The sequence below is a fragment of the Giraffa tippelskirchi genome, chromosome 5, assembly GCF_054371585.1.
Source record: "Giraffa tippelskirchi isolate mGirTip1 chromosome 5, T2T-mGirTip1v1.2.pri, whole genome shotgun sequence".
In the NCBI taxonomy this organism is placed as follows: domain Eukaryota; kingdom Metazoa; phylum Chordata; class Mammalia; order Artiodactyla; family Giraffidae; genus Giraffa; species Giraffa tippelskirchi.
Window position 1 is genome coordinate 9,211,993 of NC_137279.1, and position 27,395 is coordinate 9,239,387.

General features: G+C 37.0%; 1 protein-coding gene across 4 annotated transcripts in view; it reads left to right on the plus strand.

Moving 5' to 3' along the window:
• The window catches only part of DTL (denticleless E3 ubiquitin protein ligase adapter), a 43,809-nt gene extending 17,151 nt beyond the window's left edge, over window positions 1-26,658 (plus strand). For 2 of the 4 annotated variants that reach the window (XM_081489741.1, XM_081489739.1), the window contains exons 7-16: window positions 264-376; window positions 1,599-1,672; window positions 3,369-3,472; window positions 3,769-3,873; window positions 7,203-7,315; window positions 12,954-13,043; window positions 15,636-15,771; window positions 23,672-24,501; window positions 26,331-26,441; window positions 26,516-26,658. In XM_081489741.1, coding sequence (XP_081345867.1) covers window positions 264-376; window positions 1,599-1,672; window positions 3,369-3,472; window positions 3,769-3,873; window positions 7,203-7,315; window positions 12,954-13,043; window positions 15,636-15,771; window positions 23,672-24,501; window positions 26,331-26,429 — 1,664 coding nt within the window. In that variant the 3' untranslated portion in view covers window positions 26,430-26,441; window positions 26,516-26,658. The remainder of the gene's footprint in view (window positions 1-263; window positions 377-1,598; window positions 1,673-3,368; window positions 3,473-3,768; window positions 3,874-7,202; window positions 7,316-12,953; window positions 13,044-15,635; window positions 15,772-23,671; window positions 24,502-26,330; window positions 26,442-26,515) is intronic. The other 2 variants (XM_081489740.1, XM_081489738.1) reach the window with 1 other exon arrangement.
• Window positions 26,659-27,395: the final 737 nt, after the last annotated feature.

The following is a 27,395-nucleotide window of genomic DNA, read 5'->3' on the forward strand; positions in this document are numbered from 1 at the left end:
ACATTCGCCTACTGAAGGACATCTTGGTTGCTTCCAGATTTGGGCAATTAAGAATAAAGCTGCTATAAATATCCATGTGCTTATTTCCTTTTTATATATTATAATCTCACATAAGAGATTATAGCACAGTGACCCTGCTGGCTTCTAATTTTACTTATTTAAAACAGTATAATTTTGAGATCTTATATATAAACGTTATATTCAGTATGAGAATAAATTTCTGAAACCTAAACCAATTATGTTCTGAAAAAAATACTTTTCAGATGGATTTTACAGGCAAGTGAACCAAATCAGCGGAGCTCATAATACCTTAGACAAGCAAACCCCTTCAAAACCTAAGAAGAAACAGAATTCCAAAGGGCTTGCTCCTTCTGTGGTAAGGTTTTATAGCTGTGTACATGTGCACAGATCTTGACAGCATCGTAGAGTCTCATTTTGGGGAATTTGTTGGGCATAAAATGAGAGTGATTCAGTTAGTGAATGAGAGGCTTTATTTCCTCTTGATATCAGTGGTTTATTGTTTAATACTCATTCAGTACCTACAGTACTGATTCTCAAACTCTAGGGTGCAACAGAGTCACTTGGGAAATATGTTAAAAATTCAGTTTCCTGAAACTCATCCCTAGAGATCTCCATGCATGCACATCATCTACAGTAGAATAACTCATTAGGAGAGGGAGATGTGTGGTTTAAAAAGCATATTAAGTACCATGGTACCATATTCTGTAGGGCAAAGGAATCCCTGTTGTTTTCAAAATACAACTGCAGAACAGATGTGAGTTTTTTTATTTTTATTTTTTTTATTTTGGCAAAAGATTTCAAAATATTTTGAGGAACATTGGGAAAAATATAAGTATCTCTTTAGCGTTTTACAGTCCGAGTTCAAACAGTGCCCATAATATAGCTTTTTTCTTTAAAAAAAAATTATCAGTGTTTCTTAATTTTTCTAGTATTCCTGGTCTGTAGGGTCTAAATTAATATTTTGGAGATATGTGGCTGCTAAAACATTAGGACTTAAATTATATTGGCATGAATGGAAACTGACAGGGTTAGCATGTAGTCTTTGGAGGCCAGATGAAGTTAAAATAAGTTAACTTTTCAGACACTTCATCAGATTCTGGGGCCAAGAAAACTTAACATCAATTAGGAGGTAAACCTCCACTAGCTCCTTTAGATTTTTCAGAGCATGTAACCATCTTTCATCTATAATTCTTAAGAGACTCCTATATGGTAATCTGGAAAGATAGCAAGATTTTATAGATAAAACATGCACAAGTTAAATGAGTTTCCTAAGGATACACAGTAGGAATGATATAAGTATAGCCAGTAGGCTTAGACAGGTACTAAAATACTGTGTTAATCACCAGTTTTTTTCTTGAGTGCAAGTCAAAGTGTTCATAGTATGATATAAATTGATCATTTTCTTGCTAAAATTACTTCTTGGTCTGCAATATATGTGTGACTGGGATTGGAGGGGAAAGATTTAGTCTAGTTCAATTTAGGGAATAAAGGCATCATTTTAGCACCTTGGTCTCTTAATGAAGATTGTTATACCCCAGATAGGATTTCCTTCTTTTTTTTCTTCCTTGTGCTATTAGGATTTCCAGCAGAGTGTTACTGTGGTCCTCTTTCAAGATGAGAACACATTAGTCTCAGCAGGAGCCGTGGATGGGTAAGAAGAGTCTTTATTTCTTGGTTCTTTTGATGAGGTTTCTTTCATGAACTGTGATGGAGAAGTCACCTAGTCCCATTGTAATTTAATGTGTGTGCTTTTAACTTTCAACATAGTACCCAGCTGAGAAGAACTCTAGATCACACTGGAAAATATCTAGTTATTAGGACTCTTGCTCAAATAATTAAATGAGGTAACTGTCACAGTTAGCACATTGTCTAGCACTTAGGAGCAGCGTTGGCGCCTGCTGCTGCTGCTGCTGCTGTTACAGAGAAGCTTGATGGGTAACTTGCTTATCTGTGCTGCATAATTTAATCAGTGGTTTCCCATTATATATAAAAGATATGTTTATATTATACTGTAGTCTGTTGTGTGTAAGATAGCATTGTGTCTAAAAAAGTCAATGTATAGATCTTAATTTAAAAATATTTTATTGGTGGAAAATGCCAAAACAATTACAATGGTAACATCAAAGACAACTGATCACAGATCACTATAGCAAAAATAATAATGATGAAAAATTGAAGCATTAGGAGAACTACCAAAATGTGACATAGAGACATGAAATGAGAAAATGCTGTTGGAAAAATGGCTATAGACTTGCCACAACCTTCAATTTGTGGAAAAAATGGAATATCTGCAGAGCACAGTGAAACAAGATATGCCTATATTTTGGGTTTTATCTTCTCTGGTTTAGTAGTATCCTAAAAGATGGAACCTGATTCTGGGCATGTAATTGGCAATTCAGGGAGTACTCTAACTAGATTGATGTTAAGGCCTAAGGACTTTCACATACTTTCTATCCATGATTGGTCTGAATTTTTGGCTTCCATATAAGTTTGTGATACTTCTTGATTTTTTATTTGTTGGAGTTTAAATTCATTGAGTATAGGGCCACTTTCTTTTTAAAATACTCTTCTTTGCCCCCTTTTTGCCCATTATACCTCCCAAGATATCCCTCCCTTCAAAAAATTTAATTTAAAAGTAGGATGGCTTAATAAACTAAGATTTCTGTTGTGTCTTCTAAACACTAAAACTCTTCTGTGGACCAAATTCTCAGGCACAAATGAAGGATTATCCAAAGGTTATTAGTTATATTTGTAAATGGCTTTCTTTGTGAAAGCTTTCTTTCCAAGGAATACTGCCCTTTTATAACCAAGCTTGTGTTTTCAAGTTGTCTACAAAGTAGATCTCGAAAATTAGGAAAATTATCCCAATAGCTGAAACGTACAAATACTCTGTTTCACAGGAAAAGTTGTTTACACTAGATTTCTTAAAGAGTTAATGTATAGAGATACAACCATAGGGACACAATTTCATACTTAATGATGTCAAAGGTTACATGCGGAATGTTAAAGGTTTAGGAAGTGTTTCTTTTTTTTTTTCCTGAAAACAATGAAACAATGACTATCAGCACTCAACCTTCATCTTCCTTTTCCGCTCTCTAGAAGTAAACTCAGGGCAACCCATCTGTGGGTCAGAACACATCTGTTTCCGTTCTGCTAGAATTGTTAGCCTGACATTGGAGACAAGAGTATGAAATAGTTCAATCCGTTTCCCAATGAAATATCCTCACTGTAGCTAGTTGATGTGCTAGAGGAATTAGATTAAAGTCATTTCGCATTCAAACATAGTTGAAACTGATTGGTGTTGGAAAAGGACTACAAAATAACTATTTCTTCACCTTGATTTTTAGCATAATCAAAATATGGGATTTACGTAAGAATTACACTGCTTATCGACAGGAACCCATAGCATCCAAGTCTTTCTTGTACCCAGGTAGCAGCACTCGAAAACTAGGTAAGCCTTTGTGTTCTGTAGGACTCTTTTGTAGGGCTTTTTTGGATATGTAAGTTTTGTCAAAATTTTGAAATAAATATCAAGCTAGTTTTCAGCAACTGTTATTCTCAGTTGACTTGAGAAACTAGTATATGAAAGTATCTTTTTGAAGTTACAAAAACTCAGAAGAATAATTTTGGTTTGTAGAAATTTGGGGGAATAAGAATTCTGATGATACTTCTTATGAAATGATTAAGATCATTTTCACCTCTGATACTCTGCCATCAGCACTTGCTAACTCCAATTCCTTTTTCCAGGATACTCAAGTCTGATTTTGGATTCTACTGGCTCCACTTTATTTGCTAACTGCACAGATGACAACATCTACATGTTCAATATGACTGGATTAAAGACTTCTCCAGGTAGGATCTTAGTCATTCAGATTCTTTCCTGGAAAATGATGTGGGTTTTTTTCATTAATGATAACTTAATGTTGTTTGTTTTTTCTGTACTGAATTTATGAAGACATATAGGGGCTTTGGGGTCTTTGATTAGCTCCAGTGATGTTGTAATTCATAGATGTACTTACCTTGTGATGATTTCACAAGTGAACAGAATCCTGCTCCATTTGGTGGCTTAATTTTAATAATAAGTCTTTCCCGAAATTATGCCCCTTTAGGTATACTTCAGATTATTTCGATATTTGTGGGATAGAGAAGGCTGTTCTGTTCAGCTTTTGTCCTGTGTGTGGGTTATTTGTTAAAATTAGGGGGCTTAGTTTTAAGCCCTCAAAATAGTTCCTACCTACCTCAGCCTTCTCCTTAATGTTGGACAGAGGCTATTTTATCTCTGGATGTTTTCCCTAATCTCACTTTTTTTTTCCTTTAAGAAAATTATAAGTGGAATATATAATCTATAAGTGGACTATAAAAAGCTTATATATTTTATATTTATATATATTACATATATTTATAAGTGGAATATATAAAGCTAATAAAAGACATTTTAAAAAATTAGTTTCTCAAGCATACTCTCAAGAGGGTTAGAGTGACATCATTTTAAGGACATTATCAATTGTTTAAGCAAGCTACATACTTGTAACCTACCTACTTACTTCTCATATATAACTGTCAGAAAAAGACTTTGAATTCTATAACCAATTCCTAGAGCTACCCAGTTCCCACTAAAGTAAGATGCATTGATAAAAAAGAAATCTTGAAATAGTGCAGAATTTAGCTGGACATTTACAAAAGTTTCCTAAGGCTGACCCCAAGCCATTATTAGGACTTCAATACCTATGACAGTATCATACGTGGCATTTTTAATGCCCTGCATTAGGTCTGATATTGTCTAAACAAGAGTAAGAATGTTTGGAAAAGGAAAGAGGTTTTATAACTTTGCTTGCTGTCTCCTTGGTTGAAATTAGAAGTTGAACAACTCCTGATTTATTTAGTCATATAAAACAAACTCTTCAAAATTTTTCCCTGGAAGATGAAAGCCTAATTATATTATCAGATGTCCAAGAGCTTTTTCTATATCATTTTGTTATGTGTGACACCAAAAGGGGCCTTAAATTTAGTTGTTCTTCTGCCATCAAACAAATATGCCCAAGGCCACTTAACTAATAATTAAGTAACCTTTTCTCTGTGCTCCTGAAATTGTTTGACTGGCTCTCATATATAAATAGGTAGTTGGGTAGGCAGATAGGTATGTTCCTTAGAAATTGACAGATGTGTGTGTGAGAAAGAGAGATCTAGTAATTGCTTGTCTTTTTCAAAACTTAAGGTCCTGAACTCAGTACTTGATCTTCTATACCTTTAATTCACAGCATTTTATTATACTAAGTGATGTTTATAAGGACGACTCTGAAGCATCTTAATGAAGCATTTTAAGAGCCCAAATTGTCAACAATTAAACAAATTAAAGCCAATATAGGTTTAGAAGGATTTTTTTCTATGAACTTTATGTTGGCTTTCTTAGACCAGCAGAGGGCAATAAATACTTAAGAGTTTAGTGGAAAATTTGGTCTATAGTTTTCCATTCAAAGCTAAGAGCTGAGAAAGATGAACAATTATAGTTTTGGAAGTGCATTCAGAATAAAGGATCTTGTTTATTTTGTGAGGATTTATCTGTCATAGTAACTATAATAACGTATCTGAATTGATTCATGTCTTGCTTAACTTTAACAGTTGCAGTATTTGATGTGGCAGTGTATTTGAGATGCAGGGTTTTTCTTGAAGAGCTTTAAATACAAAGTTTGTTTTTTAATCCTATTTTTTATTCTAGCAAAAGGAAGAGATTTTTGTGAGTACTTATGGAAAGCTGTTAGTTCAGTCCAGTCCCTCAGACATGTCCTACTCTTTGTGACCCCATGAACTGCAGCACGCCAGGCCTCCCTGTCCATTACCAACTCCCAGGGTCCACCCAAACTCATGTCCATTGAGTCGGTGATGCCATCCAACCATCTCATCCTCTGTCATCCCCTTCTCCTCCTGCCCTCAATCTTTCCCAGCATCAGGGTCTTTTCCAACGAGTCAGCTCTTCGCATCAGGTGGCCAAAATATTGGAGTTTCAGCTTCAACATCAGTCCTTCCAATAATAATTTTTTTTCCCCCTCCATTAGAAGATTGGCGTGAAGTATTTTTTCCTTCCTGAATGTATCCTTAAATTTTCCAATGACTGAGATACTTTTTTTCTTTTATTTCCTAGTAGAGTTCTGATGCCTGAGGCCACAGGTTTTGGTCTCCTTAGGATGGAATTAACGTAACAAGCACATTATGCTCGGAGAAGGCAATGGCACCCCACTCCAGTACTCTTGCCTGGAGAATCCCATGGATGGAGAAGCCTGGTAGGCTGCAGTCCATGGGGTTGCTAAGAGTTGGACACGACTGAGCGACTTTGCTTTCACTTTTCACTTTTCATGCATTGGAGAAGGGAATGGCAACCCACTCCAGTGTTCTTGCCTGGAGAATCCCAGGGACAGGGGGAGCCTGGTGGGCTGCCGTCTATGGGGTCGCACAGAGTTGGACACGACTGAAGCGACTTAGCAGCAGCAGCACATTATGCTAGATTGGATAGTGAGAAGTCTAAACCTAATTTAGTTGAAGTATCTTAACGTATAAATATGTAGTTTACCTCATTGGCCACTTGTCCTCTTCAGCCTACTTAAAGTCAAGTTTAAAGGTTACTGCATCTCAAATAGACTATCCGTAAATCTTAACTCTCCTTTCACTGATTTTTACCTATTCATACAGCAAATGTTTGAAGATTTCCTCTGTTCAAAGCATTATAAAGTCTGAAGTCTAGTGAGGAAAGAAAAAGATATTTGTGAAATATATCCTTAAGAGATTTGAAGTTTAAAGGAAGAAAGACCAATGTTTAATGCAATGGAAAAAAACCTAGCCTGGAGTGGAAAGAGAGGGTCTAACAAAGGCATTTTTACTAAAGAATGATTGGACACTGGCTCTGTTCTTCCTTTAAGAATATTTTTTGTCACTTTCTTCTCTATAGCTAACTCTGTACCAAGTATTTGGGCTTAAATCATGAGATTGGTCTAACATAAAGCCTTTTCCTAGGATTTCCTTTCTTTTTCTGCCAGTGTCCAGTTCTTTTTTATTTGCTGACTTGCTCGATCATCTGCTTCATTAGTCAATACATTAATAAAACTTAATAGGATATGTATACTGTCTGCATTTATTTGAAAACTGGAAATAAAAAGAACCAAGTAATTTGATTTTTTTCCTTCTGGCAGTGGCTGTCTTCAATGGACATCAGAACTCTACCTTTTATGTTAAATCCAGTATTAGTCCAGATGACCAGTTTTTAGTCAGTGGCTCAAGTGATGAAGCTGCCTACATCTGGAAGGTAAGTTACTAAACTTTAGCCTTTCTATATCAGATGTTTAGTAAAAATTGCTTTTTGCCTCTTGATACAGCCGAAACTTCACCTTGACTGTGACAAAATACATCACACTTTCACGGTACGCTTCCCAGAAATCGAAATCCTTATCCTCCAGCAGATTTACAGATCATGAGGAACTTGAGAATTCAGAACGCTGGAAAGACTCTTAAATACTTTGTCTTGCTTCCTGGAAAAACATGCTGTACTGCCTTACTACCCTGTGTTTTCAGACTCTCATAAAATTTTGTAATAATTTGGTACAGTAATACAATACAGTATTTGGATCCTAGAATCCTACACCCCAATCACCCATAGAACCTTGCACAAAACACTCATTCAAAAATATTCATGTAATAATTGTATTTCTTACTCCTCTAAGTGGCTAGTTGTCAGGTTATTAAAACAGATGTGGCTGCTTTGTCAGTTTTGTATTTCTTTAATAGCATTATTTATTCATTTATTTATTTTACAGATTCCCTGTTTCTGTTACACAAATTTATAATTTTTTGTTTTTATATTTTAAATAGTGGTTCTAAAGCAGCTACTATAGGCTAAGAAATTTAAAGCTATTCATTTGAAGTCAAGCGGAGAAAATTGAAATACAAGTAGCACTTGCTAACCGCCGGAAAATGGCTCTTGTGGAATAATTAATTATAGAAATGTCTGAGTTCAAAGAAAAAGAGCATTAAGGTGTTTTCCTAGGGCTAGAAATCATTATTTTCTGGATTGCCCTATAATTTCATAAATGTCATAGACATTGGTGAAATAAATGATCAAAGTTTATTGATTTTAGATTTTAGAATCATAGTGACTGCAACTTCATAGAGCTGTAGGTTCAATATTATTAAATCCCTTTTTTAGGAGACAGTTGTATCATCTTTAGTCCTGCCAACTTCTAGGAAGTCATATCTTGAATGCAGGACAGGGGTATATCCTATCAGATATGAGGCATAATACTTCAGCTTAATTTCAACTAGTCCTGAGGAAGGTACTAAAAAATGATTAAATGTAACACTATCTTCTCAAACGCTTTAGTAACAATAACCTAGATGATCACAGGGTGGAGATATTGTTCTATCCAAAATGCTTTTTTGTTGACCTTGCCTCTTTTTCTTCACACACACCTACTGTATTTTTAAATGAAAAATTTCTTATAAAATATATACTTGAGACCCTCATCTTTTAGTTTTACATAACTTCTAGTCTATAAAATTCTTCTTACTTGAGCTTTAAACTTTGTGTGACTAGCACTAATGTTTCTGTTTCATAATCTGGTCTTATGCTGCATATTTATTATCTTTTGGTTTTTCCTTCCCTCACTATCTTACCTACATTCCTTTTTCTGCTTTGGTTCCCAACTTAGCTAGAGGATTTTATTCCTACCAAGGTCAGTATCTTTTAAATTTTTTTCTTAAATAATAAAATTTCAAACATACCAAAAAACATAATAAAGGATTATGCAAAAAACAACGTAGGCACTGATGATATTTTAAAATCAGTTTTTTAATTATATATATAGTTATGTGTGTGTGTGTGTGTATGTATAGTTTATTGCCAATACTTTTGTTTGTTTTCTGGCTTTGTTTTGTTTCTTTTTTTTTATTGCCAATTTCTAAAGTTCCTCTTAGCTCTAGTACAAAGGATTGCTTTTTTTTTTTGGTTCCAGGAAATCTGGGTTGAGGGATGCTTCCTCTCCTTTAAGACAAGCAGTAAAGATACTTGGCTGTTCATTAGTAGCTCATTTTAAAACATCCAGTCCGTGGGTATCACACGCATGAGTGACCCTTTCTGAATTCTAGGCTGGGTCACATGTCGGTGCTGAGTGATGTGGTTCAGACATGATGTTCTCCTGCCTGTCTACACATAACTCAGTGTGCAGGTTCTGATATTTGAGATCTTGGCAAACTTACTGCTCCTAAAATTGAATTTGCCTAGTGAGATGGCTCAATTTCTCTTTTCCATGGTAAGAAAAGGGGGGTGGGATGTAGTGTGTAATTTAAAAACAGTTGCACGCAAGCTGAGTAGTCAGGCCATTAGGTCAGAATTCTCTCAGGTGTAAGGATTTTCCTATGCCAAAAGTGCCCATGGGTGTAAGAAAATAGGGTGAAAGAATGGAGTTTTAAATGTCAGGGCAGAAGAGAATGAATGGCCTTCCAGTCCTAACTATTGCCCTGCAAAGAGGAGATGTAATTTAATTAGGCTTTCTGACACTGAGGCCCAAGAATAAAAAGATTTAATATTATGGTTTTTTCTTATTTAATTTCCTACCCCTTGTCCTACCCTAACCCCTGCCCCCCCTTCCCTGGTTCATTTCTGATAGAGCCACTGAATAGTATTGAAGTGGTTATAAATAAACTGATTTGGCACCGTCATTCTACCGCTGACTGGCAAAACATTGAGCCTGACACTTTAGGAAGTGTAAATGATCTCATGGCAGAAATGAAGATTAGGTTTGGTCTCTAACTGGGCAGAGTAAGGAGGTTTTTTGAGGAAAGGTGCTGATCTTTTTTGCCTGTTCAAGTATACAAAATGTTTTATGAGGTCTATAGGTTAAGGCCAGTTGCTTATAAAGGTACCTTCATTTTTCTGAGAGTTTTAACTTAGGAATTTCTCCTGCCTTGAATTAAGCCTTTATTCTGTAACAACTGAAATTTGTAAGAGAGGACAGTTTTTTGTGTTTTGACCTTTCCCAGAATGCATAGATGTTAATGTCTCTTGGACTTAATAGTCTCCTCTTCCTATTTAAAAGTAGAGGGAGGTTTTCAAAAGTGAAATCATGTTATTATGATAATATTTTTATTATAATTGTTATAATGAATATTATAATGAGTGACAATAAATAAAAACATATTTGAATAAGAATGAAAGATTTAAGTCACCTGAATTTCATCAGAAGAAATTAATCTTCTTCAGAGTAGTCACCAAATATACTTTACCATGCTAGGATAGTCCTTAACTGTGAAAACACTTGTTACTAACATTCATAAAAACTTGCTGGACATAAGCTCTCATTCCAGCCTACAACACGCCCTCCCTCCACTTTTTGTTTTAAATTGAGATAGAATTTGAATACTGTAAAATTCACCATTGTAGTCATTTTAAAGGGTATGGTTCAGTGATTTTTTTTTTGTATAGTCACAGTATTGTGCAACCATCCCATCTGATTCCTAGAGATTTTTATCACTCCCAGAAGAAACCCCATAACCTTTAGGAGTCACTCCATTCCTCCCCGCCCCCAACTTCTGGCAACTGCTACCCTGCATTCTGTCTCCATCGATCTGCCTATGCTAAAGATTTCCTATAAATGGAATTATATATAGACATGATCTTTTATGTCTGGCTTTGCTTTCATAAAATTTATCCATTTTGTTATATGTATCAGTACTTCATTCCTCTTTATGGAGGAATAGTCGGTTGTATGTTTAGACCTTATTTGTCTATTTATCAGTTGATGGACATTTAAACTTTTCCACTTTTTGGCTTTTTAAAAAATTATTTATTTATATATTTGGCTGCATCCGGTCTTAGTTGCAGCATGCGGGATCATTTATTGCATCTCACAGACTTCTCTCCAATGTGGTGACTTGGTTGTCCTTCATCATGTGGGATCTTAGTTCCCCCCACAGGGAGGAAATCGATGTCTCCTGCATTGGAAGGTGGATTCTTAACCACTGGGCCACGGGAGAAGTCCCCACTTTTTTGGCTTTATGAACAGAGCTACTACAAACATTCATGTACAGATTTTTGTTTGAATATGTCTTCAATTCTCCTGGGAGTGTATACCCAAGAGTAGAATTGCTGGGTCATATGTTAACTAATTCTATGTTTTTAACTTTTTAGACACCCTCCCTTCACTTTTAATGCTATGTAAGGTACCTGGTTCATGGCAATCATTCAATAAATGCTGACTTTTATCATTACTATTTTTATTCCTGCCTTATTATCAAATTATAAAAAATTTTTCCAACAGGTCTATCTTTGGGGGTTTTTTTTTTCCTCTTATATCCTATAGATAAATGCAGAAATGTATATACATTCTGTTGGTGGACACTTTTTTTTTCTTGACATTTATTTTAATCTTCGATATAGACACTCAGGTTCTCCTAGGTATATGTAATGCCTAGGAAACTGAGGAAGGGGCAGTACCGTGAGGTGATGAGCTAGAAGCAACAAGCAAGTAAATACATGGAGTAAAATACTATGTTTTTACCCAGGAGGGTCAGGAGGACATAAGGATTTCCTCTTTTAATTTGCTGTTACCCCTCCTCCTTGGGTCTTGGGTAAAGGGAAGCTTTATAGGCTGGGACCATTGAGAATTTCTGTGACTGTTGAGATTATTAGAGTCTGTCTTGAAAATCTTTTCTAAAATATGCCACCTTGTGAGAATGAGTTCTGTGGGATTGTAGAAGTAGGCCGCCAGTGAGATCCCTTTAGAGCTCAAAGAAAAGCCTCCTTTTCTGTTAAACGTTAATTAATCCAGCAAGGCAAATCAGATTCTGCTCTTTGTCTTCTCTGGCCTTTTGAATCATTATATAAGTGCCATTTAACTCAGGAGAGGAGTAGTAATAATTGAGTTGGATACCTTATGAATCACTGTATCGAATCGCTTAACTACAGTCTGAGGAGTCCATTAAGTTACTTAGTCATTCTTCCAAATATTCTTCCCAGAGTGCTGCCTCCTCCTTCATAGGAATGAGCAATGATTCAGAGTCTCAGGTAAATGAGAAGAGAATAATTTCTCTTTTTCAAACACATATGCTAATAATAGCTATGTGAGTCTGTACTCTTTGTGTTGTGCTGATTAATGCCCATGGCCCCTGACAGGGATTGACAGCTCTTGAATGAGTCACCTGTCAAACGCACATCACTAATAGCATCCAGTGAGGGGGAAAATATCATTCTTAGTCACCTGTGTAGTACTGCACAATGTGACCCTTTTTTTGTACATTAAAATGTGATAATACTTAACTTGAAAATTCAGTTTCTTTAAGCAAATGAGCTGAAAATAAAATTTCAGAGAAATTTTTTTTCCAAAAAAAAAAAACCAAAGTGCCATGCAGAATATAGCTTTTCCCTCTTCAAAATGAAGGAGTATAACTTTGGGCTTTCATAGAAGTCAATGAGTACTTTTGGAAGAAAGACTACCCCCTGGTCCCAAGAGATCTGCTACCATTTCTCAAGTACCTTCTGGATTTAGTAAGTGCAGTGTTCCTGGAAGTAGCTGACTAGATAAGATCTAAAATTTAGTCTAGGTTCCACTTGAAGTGTTATACCTAGCTGCTGAAACTCACCCTTTCAGTCTTGAATTTTAATCGAAATATGTATAACTAAGTAGTCCTGATCTGAAATAAGACCTGTCCTGGTATCTTACCTCATACTGTTTACTTATTTTGGTTGTTTTCCATCTGTTTTCTCAGATTAATGACAGAAATACTTTTATTACCCATTGAGCCCCTTTTTCTGAGCTATAACTAGGCATGTCTAGGGATTTTAGGTAACAACTCTAAAGCTGTCTAAGGTACAAGTATGGATAAATTTAAAGCCTCTGTCTGGGAGACCTAACACTGCCCTGCTGACTTGTTTGTTTTTGATGGTGTGATAGGTCTCCATGCCCTGGCATCCTCCTACTGTGCTCCTGGGTCATTCTCAAGAGGTCACATCTGTGTGCTGGTGTCCATCAGACTTCACAAAGGTTTGTAAGCGAATCTCTGTAGCTGGTTTAAAAGATCACAGATTTGTAGATTTTCCCAATACAGACTTTTATGTTTAAATAAACATTTAAAGATCTAGAGACCATCCAGAATCTATATCATCATTAATCACACATTCTGTTTTTCCTACCAAGTGGATTTCTTGGTTCTCTAGAGTCATTCCTTTCCTAAACATAGAATTTAAATTTTTAACGTTAGTAAAATTTCATCTTTAAATTAAGGTGAAACGAAAATCTAAAGTGAAGAAAACTAGTGTTTCTGACTTTGTATATATTATTAATATGTATTAAAAGTAACATTTTGACTATTCTTCACAGACCAGTTTGGCTTCTCACATACCTGAAAAATGCTTACTGTGAAGTCTTAAAATGTTTGCCTGTCTGTGACTAAACTATGGAAGAAGTAACTCTAAACTGTTAATAGACACTCTGAAAAGAAGAAAATATACTCACTTTAAAATAATTTTTTAATAGTGATACTTTAAACAAATTTTAAAAACCCGAAAGGCAGAAATCCCTGAAACACTAAATTCCATATATATATAAGGATTTCATATAATAGTGACCTCAGGTCCACTCACTCTTCCAGTCCCCACCTTTGGTCTCTGGGTTATTTTGGATTTACTGGAAATGTTCCTTCTGTGGAGAGCTCCATTTTGTCTATTATGTTTTGAAGGTTTGTTGCCTATTGTGCCTGTCTGTTTTTCTATCTTCTAGAATCTTCTCATGGTCTGATCTACTCAGGATATCCCTGCTAGCTTTTAAGTACTACTATGGATTTGCTTTTATTTCTGTATCCCTGTATAGCCATTCCTGTGATGAGCTCATGATAGACTTTTTTTTAAATCATTGCTTTAATCACCAATAATTACATCCCAGTGACATTTTCCCTCTTAAGTTTCCATGTGATTTCCGGTGAAATATCTGCTTTTAATGAGGAATTTTATATCTTCATAGAACTTCAAGATGAATTTTTTTCAAATTACTCAGTTAATCATGTCATTTTTCTTCATCCATTGTATATTGTCCTTATCTCTATGCACAGAAAAGACTCAAAGGAAGTAGCAGGGCTGTTTTCCCATATTCATTTAACAACCGCCTTTTCAAAAGGGTCTTTAAAATAATCTTGTCCCTACCCTAGAATTAGGAATACCTACTTTAAAGAAAAAAGATTTAGACTTTAAAGTTGAAAAAACTTGGATTTAAATTCTAGCTCTGAGCTGGGAGAAAGGGATAGTTAGGCAGTTAGGGAGGGTCATGTACACACTGCTATATTCAAAATGGATAACCAGCAAGGACCTACTGTATAGCACATGGAACTCTGTTCATTGTTACGTGCCAGCCTGGATGGGAAGGGAGTTTGGGAAAGAATGGATACATGTATACATATGGCTGAGTCCCTTCACTGTTCACCTGAAACTGTCACAACATTGTTAATCGGCTATACCCCAATAAAAGATAAAAAGTTTAAAGTTTGAAAAATAAATAAATTCTAGTTCTGCCACTGAAGTGTGGTGACCTTGGGCAAATAACTTCATTCTTGTTTTGTAGATGAGGTTATTTGAGTGTCAGGCTTTTAGATTATGAGAATTAAATAAGATAATGTTAATTTTCGGACACTCAGACTTAGTAGTTGCTCTGTGAGTAACAACTAGATAATAGACTGTAAAACAACTGGGGATTCCAGGCATCTCTCTGAGCGGTTAAAGATGTGTGTCTTCTTTTGGCCTCCCAGTAAGGAAAGGAAAAAGCTGCCAGCCTCTTGGGGGCCAAGACTTAAGAGAACGTGTGTTCTTTTTTTCTCTCTCCCTTTAGTTACTGAAATAGAGAAATTATATAAACAAATGCTAGGGAGCAGCTCTGGTACCAGTGGCCATTTGCCACAAGCTCTTCAAGCTGGACTTTCTCTGCCATAAAAGGCTTGGGACCAAGATTAGGAACGGTCAGATATTTTTAAAGGGGCAAAGGTTATTTTTAACTTCTTTCAGGCTAGTGAACTTGTTGTTTTCCCAGATTGCTCCTTTACCTATCTGAAAAAGGATCTTAGGGAATGGTTTCATGCTACTTGTCACAGCATACTAGAGTCATGGGCTAAGTCAGATCTTGGGAGTGATCCCATTACTTGCAATACGCCAGAACTTGAAGAATTCTGAAGAAAGTCATATAAATTGAATGTCAGTGACATACACTGATTGATCATGTAAGAGAAAAACAACATCTTAATTATATATGTTTTGTAGTTATACAGAAGATGATAAAGATAACAATTTGCCCAACTTCTTGAAAATGAAATGAACCTGGTTTTATAGTAGGGCTTTAGGTTAGCTGAGAAATCACTGGTTACAAAAGTCATACCCGCAGAATGTATATAAAGAAGAAACTAAAGGATCCACTTCTTTGGAAATCTGGAATGATTTCTGAAAGCAAGGGATGAAAGTATCTGACCTTTTAGTAGTATTTTCTATATCAGACAGAATAACTCTCTAGTCATGAGCCCTTAAAGACATGTCTACTTTTTACTTTGTTGTGAATCTTTGATTGAAACTTACTAACTCCCATTCTGGTTCTCTGTAGATTGCTACTTGCTCTGATGACAATACACTGAAAGTCTGGCGCTTGAATAGAGATTTAGAGGAGAAATCAGGAGGAGATAAAGTCTCCATAGTGGGATGGGCCTCTCAGAAGAAGAGAGAGGTGAAAGCTGACCTTGGTAAGGAACCCATGCATTTTTCTAAGTTTTTTTTATGCTTTTATTGGTTTAGTTCTGCAGTACAGAATGATGAGCTAGATCTGATCTTGTTTTAGTATGTTTTTGAGGGAAAGCACCATCTTACTGACATTCTTTTTAATATACATTTTCTGAACACCATGTTTATTATCTGCACAAGGCACTGGAATACACTGGTAGATTTATTTCTTTAAATATTTGTTGAACATCTACTGTGTGCTAAGCACTGTTCTGATTTGCTGTGGATTCTGCAGTAATCAAAAGAATCAAGAATCAGAAATGAAGCTTACATATTAGTGTGAGTCAATAAACAAGTTAAAGAAATAAAATTTGCTTGTTAGATAGTATTACATGGATTGGGGGAAAGGAAAGAAGGAATGGGAGAATAACAGCATGCTGTTAAAATTTTAAATTAGGTGCCCATGGAAACCTCAATGCAAAGATGGTGCTTGAGTACAGAAAGTGAAGTAGTAAAGTATAAGTCATGTGGATATTTTTGAGAATGTTTCTGGCGGACAAAACAGCAACTTGGACCAGAGAGGTAGCAGACGATACAATTTTTAAAAGTCTTCAAATTCCGGATATATTTCCATGATGAAGACAACAGAAGGTTCTGTGGGATCAGATGTGGGATATGAGGGAAGGTTGTCAAGGATAACATCAGAGTTCTTGGTTTGAGAAGCTAGGATGGACTAACCATTAACCTATATAGGAATCACTGCAGGAGGAGCAGTTTGAGGGAGGGTACAGCTGGATATGTTGTTTGATATGATTATTAGATGTCTAAATGGGGATGTCAGAGAGGTGGTTAGATGTTTGATTCTGCAGTTCAGGGCTAGAGTTGTAAATTTGGAATTTATTATCATATAGGTAAAAGGTAGCTATATATGGAAAAGAGAATAAGTCTGGGGTCTGAGCCTTGGAGCATCCTAATATTTGTAAGTTGGAGAGGTGAAACAGCAGGTACAACCAGAGAAGTAAGAGAAAAACAGAATATTGTATAAAGTAAGTAAAGGGAAGAGGGATGAATTTGGTTGAATGTTTTTGTCATGCCAGGTAAGATGAGGGCTAAAAACTGACCTTTGGATTTGGCGGTACAGGGGTTATTTAGCAACCTTGGTGAGAGCAGTTTTTGGTGGCGTGTGAGTGTTGTTCAGGAGGATGGGAAGAGAGGAGGCTCTTTCAAAGAATCTTGTTAGAAAGCAAAGAAGAAAAATGAAATGGTAGTTAGAGGACGAAGCAATGTTGAAGTTTGTTTTTAGTGAGAATATAGCATTTTGTATGTGATTAGGAGGATCCTCTAGTCCAGGAGAAAACTGATGCAGGGAAATTTGCTGGAGCAATTTCCTTGAGTGAGGAGATGATCTTGAATATACAAGATGAAGAGTAGGCCTATGTCAGAGGTGTGGATTGTTCATCCATAGTGATCAGAAGGCAGAAATACAGGCATGGTGAAGGTAGACGGGCTGGAGGAAGCACAAGCTGGAATCAAGATTGCCGGGAGAAATATCAGTAACGTCAGATATGCAGATTACACCACCCTTATGGCAGAAAGTGAAGAAGAACTAAAGAGCCTCTTGATGAAAGTAAAAGAGGAGAGTGAAAAAGTTGGCTTAAAGCTCAACAGTCAGAAAACGAAGATCATGGCATCTGGTCCCATCACTTCATGGCAAACAGATGGGGAAACAGTGGCTGGGGGAAACAGTGGCTGACTTTATTTTTCTGGGCTCCAGAATCACAGTAGATGGTGATTGCAGCCATGAAATTAAAAGACACTTACTCCTTGGAAGGAAAGTCATGACTGTGGTAGGATCAATGAATTGAGGGTCCCTTGGGGATGGAGAATTGTTGGCACTGGAGTGCTAAAGAGAACTGGGAAAATAGGTGGTGGCTGAAATTGAGATAGTGAAGGATTTTTAGTAATAATGGAGGTACTGGTAATAATAAGGCCAAGAAATGAGTGAGTGAAAGGACAAGGCTATTGTAGAAGAAGAAGGTCAAGAAAATGAGAAACCAGGATATTGAAAAGATCATGAATGTGGGTTTTGTAATAACTGAACTGATAGAATTAAAGAGAGTGACAGGGAATCGAGAACAAAAATCTAAGCACTGAGCCAGCCAAGAAGAAGTGAAGTCTCTCAGTCGTGTCTGACTCTTTGCAACCCCATGGACTGTAGCCTACCAGGCTCCTCAGTCCATGGAATTTTTCAGGCAAGAGTACTGGAGTGGGTTGCTATTTCCTTCTCCAGGGGATCTTCCTGACCCAGGGAACGAACCCGGGTCTCCTGCATTACAGGAAGACGCTTTACCATCTGAGCCACCAGGGAAGCCCAGAGCCAGCCAAAGGGAATCCAAATGTTATCGATAGCTCGTCAGACATAAGCTTGAAATTCAAGCTTAAAACTTCATATTATGTTAGCCGTCAAGGCCTAATAATGAGGATTTGAGGGTGAGACTATACGCTCATTTTTTTCTAATGACTTGTTTAGTCTCTTATAAGATACCTCAAGGGTAACTAAACTCCAGAGGAGTCTTTCACTCTTAAGTCTACTTCTATAAATTGTTTGATGCATTTAATTTTGGTTTCCGCTTTCTTTAAAAAAAAAATTTTAAGTGTTGATACTTTAACAAGTCAACTAACTCTACAGGGCTAAATAAGGTAAATAGCATTCTCCAGATACCCTATCATAGTTCCTCTTTCCCGAGGGTGACAACTTCAAATCTTTTAGCTAACTGTTTGATACTTACTCCTATATCTCCAAGTAATATTTGTGTATTTTTATCTCTTAGGGGATTTTTTGTTGCTGTTTCATCATTATCTATTGACATCTTGCTCTGTAAGATGAGCATTCAGTCCCCATGGTTACCAAACTTGCACACGCAGCATCCCCCTAGCTTCCCAACATAGGGTCATAGTTTTGGTTAGATTGAGAGTTATTATTCTTGCTATCATTATATTTTCTATTCAGAATTTAGCTATGTGGTAAATAGCTGTTTGTTTTTATTTCCTATACCTTTTTTTCCCCTTGAGACTTAATAAAATGTCAAGATATATTCACATACCACAAATTCACCTGTTTATACAGTCCAGTGTTCTTCAGTATATTCAGAGTTGGGCAGTCATCAACATAATCTAATTCTAGTCTATTTTCAAGACCAAAAATAAGGGTTCCAGTGTCTCCATATCCTTGCCAACATTTGTTATTATTCCTTTTTTTAATTATAGCCATCTTAACTGAGTGTGAAGTGGTATCCTACTGTGGTTTTGATTTGTACTGATATTTTCATGATGGCTTATGATGTTGAATATCTTTTCACGTGCCTATTGGCCATTTTAAATTTTCTTTGGAAAAGTGCCTATGCAAATAAATCCTTTGCCCATATTTTAATTGGGTTATTTATCTGTTGTTGTTTTTATTGTTGAGTTTTACATATTCTGGATATAAGTCCCTTGTCATATATTGATTTATAAATATTTTCTCTTATTCTGTAAGTTTTTTCATTTTCTTGATGTCCTTTGACACACAGAATGTTCTAATTTTGATGAAGACCTGTTTATCTGTTTTTTTCTTTTTGTAACTTAAGATTGTTTGGACTATTCTGGGTCTTACATTTCTATAAAAATTTTAGGACCAGCTTGTCAATTTCTGCAGAAATCGTCAGCTGGAATTCTGTTAGGGATTGCATTGAATCTATAGATCAGTTTTGGGAGTATTGCCATCTTAACAGTGTTTTCTTCTGATTCATGAACATGGGATGTCTTTCTGCTGCCTTGTCTTTAATTTTGCTTCCTAATTTTGAAAAAAATAAAAGAATTATATACGGAAAAAGTCATCAGCCTCTCCACCACTCATACACAATTTTAATTAACATTCTGACTTATTTTTTAGATTTTACCCCTTTGTCCATAGAGATTTTCTTATTAACAGAGTCATGCTATGTATACATTTGGATTTCTTGAAGATTTTTTCTAAGATATTCTAAGCACTTTCCTTGTTATCTTTTTAGCAAAACATTTAAATGTTCCATAGTTTACCTAGCTGTTCTCTTGTAGTTGAACATTTTATTTCCAATGGTTTGGGGGGGGGGGGGGGGAGTGTTTTTTTCTAAATTTAGGGTCTTCATTTCCCATTAAAATAGATTCCCAGAGGTGAAATCTCTGTGTTAATGACTAAACATTTTTGAAGAAAAATATGTTTTCTTCTAACATTAATTATTCTTAGTTTTGGAAACTAAGTCACAAAAAAGTTACATATGTTGACCAAATTTGTACCATATTAATAACATTTAGCCATTGTTGAGTATTAGCATAGTTGTTCTAAAGACCTATTTGTATTAACTTGTTTACTAGTAATTCCCCAAACAACCAAACCTAAAGCTCAAGGAACTTAGATTTGCTTAAAATCACACAGCTGTGAAGTTATAGTAGAACCAATTCAGACCCTTGCAGTCTGATTCTAAAGCTCATGCCTGTAGTACTGGCTCCTTTAGAACCCAGCACAAGAAAGTTTAGGTGAAGACTGGTCCAAGAGCTAGACCTAGATTTCCCCGTTTCTGGGTGATGCTAGAGTCACTCTGAAGAGCACCAGAGAGCAACAACTTGACACAGGGACCAAAGGCTGGGCCCTGGCCATTCAGCCCTTTAAGCCAATTCCCAGTGACAGACTGGCTGTTGCTAATCACACTGCCATTTTGAAAATTACATTCCCCTGCTTGCCCAAGCTTCTGATTGCCACCCCAATCCTCCAATGCTGTCCTGGATTGCCTGTCTTCTCTTTGGCTCATTTAACTTACTAACTGGCAGGCTTTAAATCACAACACAGCCCCATTCCCTTCTGTCCTACTTTTCCCAGTCAGCACCTGCTCCATTACTTGCTATTCTTTCACTGTTTCAGCCAGCGATCTCAGCACTGTCAGGCCAAGGGGTTCTCTATCCTGTCTGTGCATCAGAACCATTTGTGAAGCTTTTAAACAATTTGTATGCCTCCAGAAATTGTTGAGTAGGCCTAGGGTAGAGACCAAGTACCTATATTATCATAAAGCTCCAAATAAGTCCAATACGCAGCCAGATTGAGAACCTCTGGTCTAGGTATCACTGAGTGAAAAGATGATTATCTTAAAAAGAAGGAAATGTTAGCTGTTCTAGCAAGCTGTATCAAGTGCTTGCTGTAGACTTATAAGTCAAACACAGTACTTACAGAATCTGTTCTTTGATGCCTGGAACTTGACCCTCATCCCTGTCAGCAGTAATGAAATTTAACAAGCATTGTTTAATAATTCCTTGCTAGGAACTACAGCTGCACTAGACCTAAAAATGAGTAAATCATTATCACTTGCCCTCTAGATGCTCATAGTCTAATCCAGGAGGCAGCTACAAAATCTATAGTATATTGTAAACATTTCGCCCAGCTATGTAAACAGAAGGCTTTGAGAACTTGCTTCCTGTGGGAGAGGAGGAAAGAAGTTTGTGAAATCTTCACAAAGGAGTTAATAACACTGTCATCAGAGCCTGGAAACATGAGAGTTTTTGCCTGGAAAAGAAGGGGTAGACTTGGCAAGAAAACCACGTGAACAGAGAGATGTGACGGTGCACACAGCTTGTTCAGGAAGCTGTGTGTTGTCTCCGGTAACAGGATCCTCAGGGAGCAGAGCCTGTGATCAGACTGAGAAGGTAGGGTGAGGCCAGATGGCAAACCCTTCTAAAGAAAGAAGCTATAAGTGGACTAGTAAACTCTCTAATTCCTCAAAGGAACCTACTTTCATGAAGCTTTTAGGGCAGTAGCCCAGTCTGCGCCACCATGTCGTCAGATATCATGTAGCGCTTAGGGTCCAGAGGAGTTGGGGACGCACTTAGTAGATGAAGTACTAAAGGCATGCCGTGTTTTAAGTCTAAAGGTCAATGTAGTGACTCATATACAGCTGTTAAAAAGATTGTATTGCATCTAAGTGTACTTCTATGAAGAGGTGTAAAGAGAAAAAGGATGTTCAGAGAAAAGAGAAAATTGCAGAATGTATATGTGTGTGTAATCTTTTTTTAAGTATGATATACATATACCTTTGTGAGTGCTAAAGGGTAAATAGAAAATTGTGGAATACACAGGAGCATAAGAGTGAAATGAGGTGGTTGAAAGAGGACCTTTTACTTTTTATCTTATTCCCCTCTGTAGCTGTTCAGAGGAGGAAGGAAAGAAAAAGAAGAAAATTGGACGATAACATCCTGAAGAGGATATAGCTTTTCACGTATCAGATTTTCCATCGGCCTTTAGTAGACACTTCAGATTTCTGCCACTGAAGTGTAAGAAACATCCATTTGGTTTGTCCCTGGCCCAACTTTTCCTTCTCCCTGAATCCTGCCTTAGAGTCTGCATGTTGTAAGACTCATGGTATTTTAGGACTTTCTGCCTTAAACATACTCTTCAGTGCAATTTAATGGAACTGATAACTGTAGGGGCTGTGCATTGACTGTAAACCTGCACTGAGGAGTGAAGCAAATGAAAGTTTCTTTGCTCCAGAAATAGTGCCAGTACTCAGGCTCTAGAACATGAGTGTGAGAGCCATCACCAAACGCTGCATGGACAGGTCCTAATCATTAACTCCCCGTCTATAGCTTGTTACGATGACATGGGGCTTTCCTGTAATGATCTTTGCTGAAGAAGCAGTATCACTTTGTCTCCAAACATACCATTGATGAGAAACATTTAGACAAAAAGTTTGCAGAACTTCTCTGTCTCAAGGCTAGGCTGTTTGAGAAAAGCAGAAGGTAAAATGTACAGGAAAACTAACTGACCAAAGTTAGGAATTGTATTTATTTGCATATAAATACAACTAAGTAGTTAACCTGAATTAAACATCAGAGTTATAATTCGAAGACTGGGTAACTGAGAAATAAGTGCCCTTTCCTTGTTATCTGAAGACAGGAACCCTATTTCAGAAATGTGGAAAGCTGAGAAGGAGAGTGAGAAACTGTAATGTCTGTGTCGGGTCCTCAGGAGGAAGGAATGTGAGGCTGATGAGAATTTGCCTGAAGCGCTGGTCACGGCCTGGAAGCAAGGGGCGGGCAGGTGGGGAGGAGGTCGCCCGCAGTTTGATTTGCTTTACTGATTTGTTTTGCATCACATTTTGGAAACGTTCTTTGGCTTGTGGAAAATCACAAATTGTATATTAAGGCGGAAGGCACATGAGGCTTGATAACCTCAACAAGTAATTGATGGGATTACTTTTTGTGGAGCTATCTCCATTTAATAGATGTGGAAACTGAGGCCAAAGAGGTGAACGGTTGTACCCAAGTGACATAGTAAGTGATTGTGCTGGATTGGAGACCTGGGCACTCCTGACGTGTGGTGCCTCTCTGGCCCAGCATTGCCTAGAAGCATCACAGAAATACAAAGAGCAGCGCTACTTATGGAAAACGAAGTGTAGTTAACAACTCTGATGTCGTACTGTTACCTTAGAATACTTTGTAGCTGTTAAAAATGGTACACAGATCGGTGTTACTGTGGGAAATGTTCATGATACATTAAGAAGCAGGTTACTAAATGTCTTGTACATCATGGTCCCATTTCTGTATCGAAAAGCTTGAGAGATATTGTATGCATAAGTATAAAAAATGGTTCACCTGGATGCTTTAAATTTTTTCTTTTTCTGTATTTTCTAGACTTTACAAGCATATGTTTTACAATAGGGTGTTTTGGGGGCTGGCAGTTAGGAAATGGGAAGAAAAATGCTAAAAAGGGTCTGAGAAGAATCAAATGATTTATGTGATCTATTCAGTGGAAAATCAAGCCCTGATGATTAAGTTAGCTATCAGTATAATTTTCTTTGAGAACTCCAGGATATCCTGTAGCTTTCCCCTCTGATTTTTGTGGCCTCTTTGGTTTCTCAGTGACAGTGCCCAGCAGCCACAGCACTCCGGCCAAAGCACCCAGAGTAAAGGGCAGTCCGTGCACCTCCTCCCCGTCATCGGCAGCCTGTGCTCCAAGCTGCGCCGGGGACCTCCCTCTCCCTTCAAATACTCCCACCTTCTCTCTTAAGACCCCTCCTGCCAAGGCCCGGTCTCCCATCAGCAGAAGAGGCTCTGTGGCCTCCGTCTCTCCCAAGCCACCCTCATCTTTCAAGATGTCCATTAGAAACTGGATGACCCGAACGGCTTCCTTATCACCACCCGTCACTCCACCTGCTTCTGAAACCAAGATCACGTCTCCCAGAAAAGCCCTCATACCTGTGAGCCTGAAATCATCCCAGGCAGTGGCTTGCTCTGAGTCTAGAAATAGAGTAAAGAGGAGGCTCGACTCCAGTTGTCTGGAGAATGTGAAACAAAAGTGTGTAAAGAGTTGCAGCTGTGTGACTGAACTTGACGACCCTGTTGAAAAGCTTCATTTGGATCTGTGCTGCCTTGCTGGTACCCAGGAAGACCTTGGTAAGGACTCACTAGGTCCTACCAAACCAAGCAAGATCGAAGGAGCTAGTATGAGTGTCTCTGAGCCTCCTTCTCCTGCCAGTCCTTATGCTTCAGAAGGCTGTGGAACGCTTCCTCTTCCTTTGGGATCTTGTGGAGAAGGCTCTGAAGTGGTAGGCAAAGAGAATAGCTCCCCAGAGAATAAAAACTGGTTATTGGCCATGGCAGCCAAACGGAAGGCTGAGAATTCATCTCCACGTAGTCCGTCCCAGACCCCCAATCCCAGGAGACAGAGCGGAAAGACTTCTCCAGGCCCGGTAAGTTGGCAGCGATAAAAAATGCATTTCCTAATTTGGCCAGGGCAGGCACAGATGCCTTCTCCGAAGTCAGAATGCTTTTTTTTTTTTTAAGTAAATCAATTTATTCCTAGGATCACCAGGTTTAGTACATAAAAATATAGGGCGAATATTGCATGGGACATATTTGTACTAAAAATTTTTCATACTACAATGTTATTTGTTGTTTGAAATTCAAATGTAACTGCATGTGTCCTGTATTGTCTCTGGCGATCCCATTTACTCCAATTAAAATCCCTTCTGTCTAAGTCCATACCCCTCAGCCCCTTTGCCCAATTCTTCAAAGCCTTCTTCATCCTCTAGGATATCAATCCAAAAATAACTTCCTTCTTTGTTTGACATTATTCCCTCCTACAATCCCTTGCTTTTTAAAAATTTCCCTCACCACCCCCCAGCTCCTGCAACCTCTTTTTATAGATTTCCCTCCCCTTTTTATAGAGAAAGCTATAATTCACAGACAAGTTGCCAACATCCATAAATAGATTTTCAATTTGTAATTACAGCTTATGATTATTTAAAATAAAGCAAAATTAAGATACTTACAAAGCAGTTTAAGTGCAGAATCCTTCTAGACTTAACATGATTTTTTCCTAGTCTTTTATGATCATCTTGCTCACACTGGTATTTTTGACAACTCACCTGTATCTGCCTTTTTTAAACATTCATCTTAATTTTACCTATCTTTTAATTTAACTTAGATAATTTTAAAAACAGATATTGCTGGCAGAAATAGGTTTGTGAACCTTGAAAAGCAAGTGATTCATAATGATGGAGGCAGAAGTAGCTGTGAGCATTGGGTGAGCTGCAGGTAACAGTCAAAGTGAATAGAAAGGTTCTGCTACTCAGGCTGCAAGTTAAGGATGGAGGCAGGTTAAGGAAGTTTCTCTGTAGCTCTTTGCGTGTTTATGGAGAAGGTGGAAGAATGAAACCTGATCCAGGTTATCATGATCAGTAAGATCTGCCCTTATAAAGGGCAGAGGTTGGATAACCGTAGGCCAGTCTAATTTAATAAATGTTCATAGCCCCTCCTACTGTCAATAAGCTTATCCCCTAATTTTAGGAAAGATAAACTAGAAATATTTTAAAGATTACTTCAAACACAAACTCTAAGGCCTTGCTATAGAGTATGAAGGGGGAAAAAAGGCTATAAGGAGTCTTTCTTCTCAAAATTAGCACTGTAGGTAATCTTTGCCCCTAGCCAAAATCCCTGTTTTTTTTTCCAAGGGATCTGGTCTGAGGTATGTGTTAGCAGAAAAACAATTTCAATAAAAAATTATTTTCATGAATGTGTACATCTTAAGGGAATTTTAAAAAATAGACTGCTCATCTAAGATATTTCTGGCTTTATAATTTCAATCTTTTGAAGATAAAGTTTCTTTAAAACATTTTTTTTCTTTATGTACATGTTGATGTAGACTTCAGAAAGGGGTAGTATCTGCCATTTGAATACCTTTCTTGTTTGTAAATTTGGAAGGCTTATTGACTCATTTATTTCAAAGAGGATGGTAATTGTAACCTCTTCAGTTCCTGTTATGAGGCCTAACTGGTAAATATTTTCCATTCACATGAAAAATCTATGTTTTCCTTTCATGCATGCTGCCTTCAATTTTTCTGTATTTGGTACAAATCAACCAAAAGAGATATTGCCATCAAGTAATTGAGACTGAAATCTGGCTACATAAGCAAATTTCCAGGCATCCTAACTTAAAATACCCATAGTGATAACTTGCTGAGGTAATAGCTGAACTTGATCTTAGAAAATCTCTAAAATCTGAACTTTCTTCTTCTAGGTCACCATTACTCCCAGCTCCATGCGGAAAATCTGTACATATTTCCATAGAAAGTCCCAAGATGACTTCTGTAGTCCAGAACAGTCAACAGAATTATAGATTCTCATCTGAGTGAGTTAACTGAACCTTGACTCATTAAAACAAGATAAAAAATTCAAGAGTGACTCTGTAACTCTGGTTTTAAGAAAGCTACCCTTTTTTCATTTTTTAGAGAAAACCGTTTCGACTCTGAAGTTTACCTAGTCTGGTTCTCCTACCGTAGTGTGTGCAGCTTCCTCAGAGTGAACACTTTGTTTAAATTTCATAAAGTAAGTTTGCCACTCTGTAACATTTTGAATGAGTAGTCTTTTTAAATTATGCATCTTCTGTACAATAATGACATCCCAGTTTGTAGAGGCAAAAAAAAAACAAGTCTTGTCTCTTCCTACTCTGAGACCTTCTGTGCACAGCTGAAAGCCTTTGCAGGCCACAGCAGGAGGCCTGTCTGAAGGTCAACTGCTGAAGGGGACCCTGGGTCTCTGCTGCCTCTAACACATATTAATACAAGTTCATATAAAATATATAACCTTTTCACTACATTTTTGTGGATTTTTTAAGTATGTGGTTAAATGTGATTTTTAGATAAGTACATTTATATTGATTCAGTGTTAAAATACAATCTCTTAAGTTAAAATTGTCTTTATTTTAAAAACAGTGATAAATGTCAACTTGTTGGCGAAACTAGAACACTAGCAACATTTGTCTTTTCTCCCTCCAAATATATATCCCATATATGATCTGAGGTTTTCACATTTTTCCTAAGCAATCTACTGCGTTTCCAACCCAACTTCACGTTATGATTTTTTCCATTTCCTGGAGGAAGATGTTTATAAAATCAGTAGTCATACACTGAAGCTGGGGTTTGAATTTAGTCTTTGGTTTTTTAGGGGCTGCTACTTTAAAAAAAAAAGCTATAAAATTTTAAGAAAAAGTAATGATTTCTTATTGATACTTTTATAAAAGTGTAGGTAGTTCTATACTGAAAATCCAGAACCTAAAAATTAAATCTTGACTTTAACTTGATCT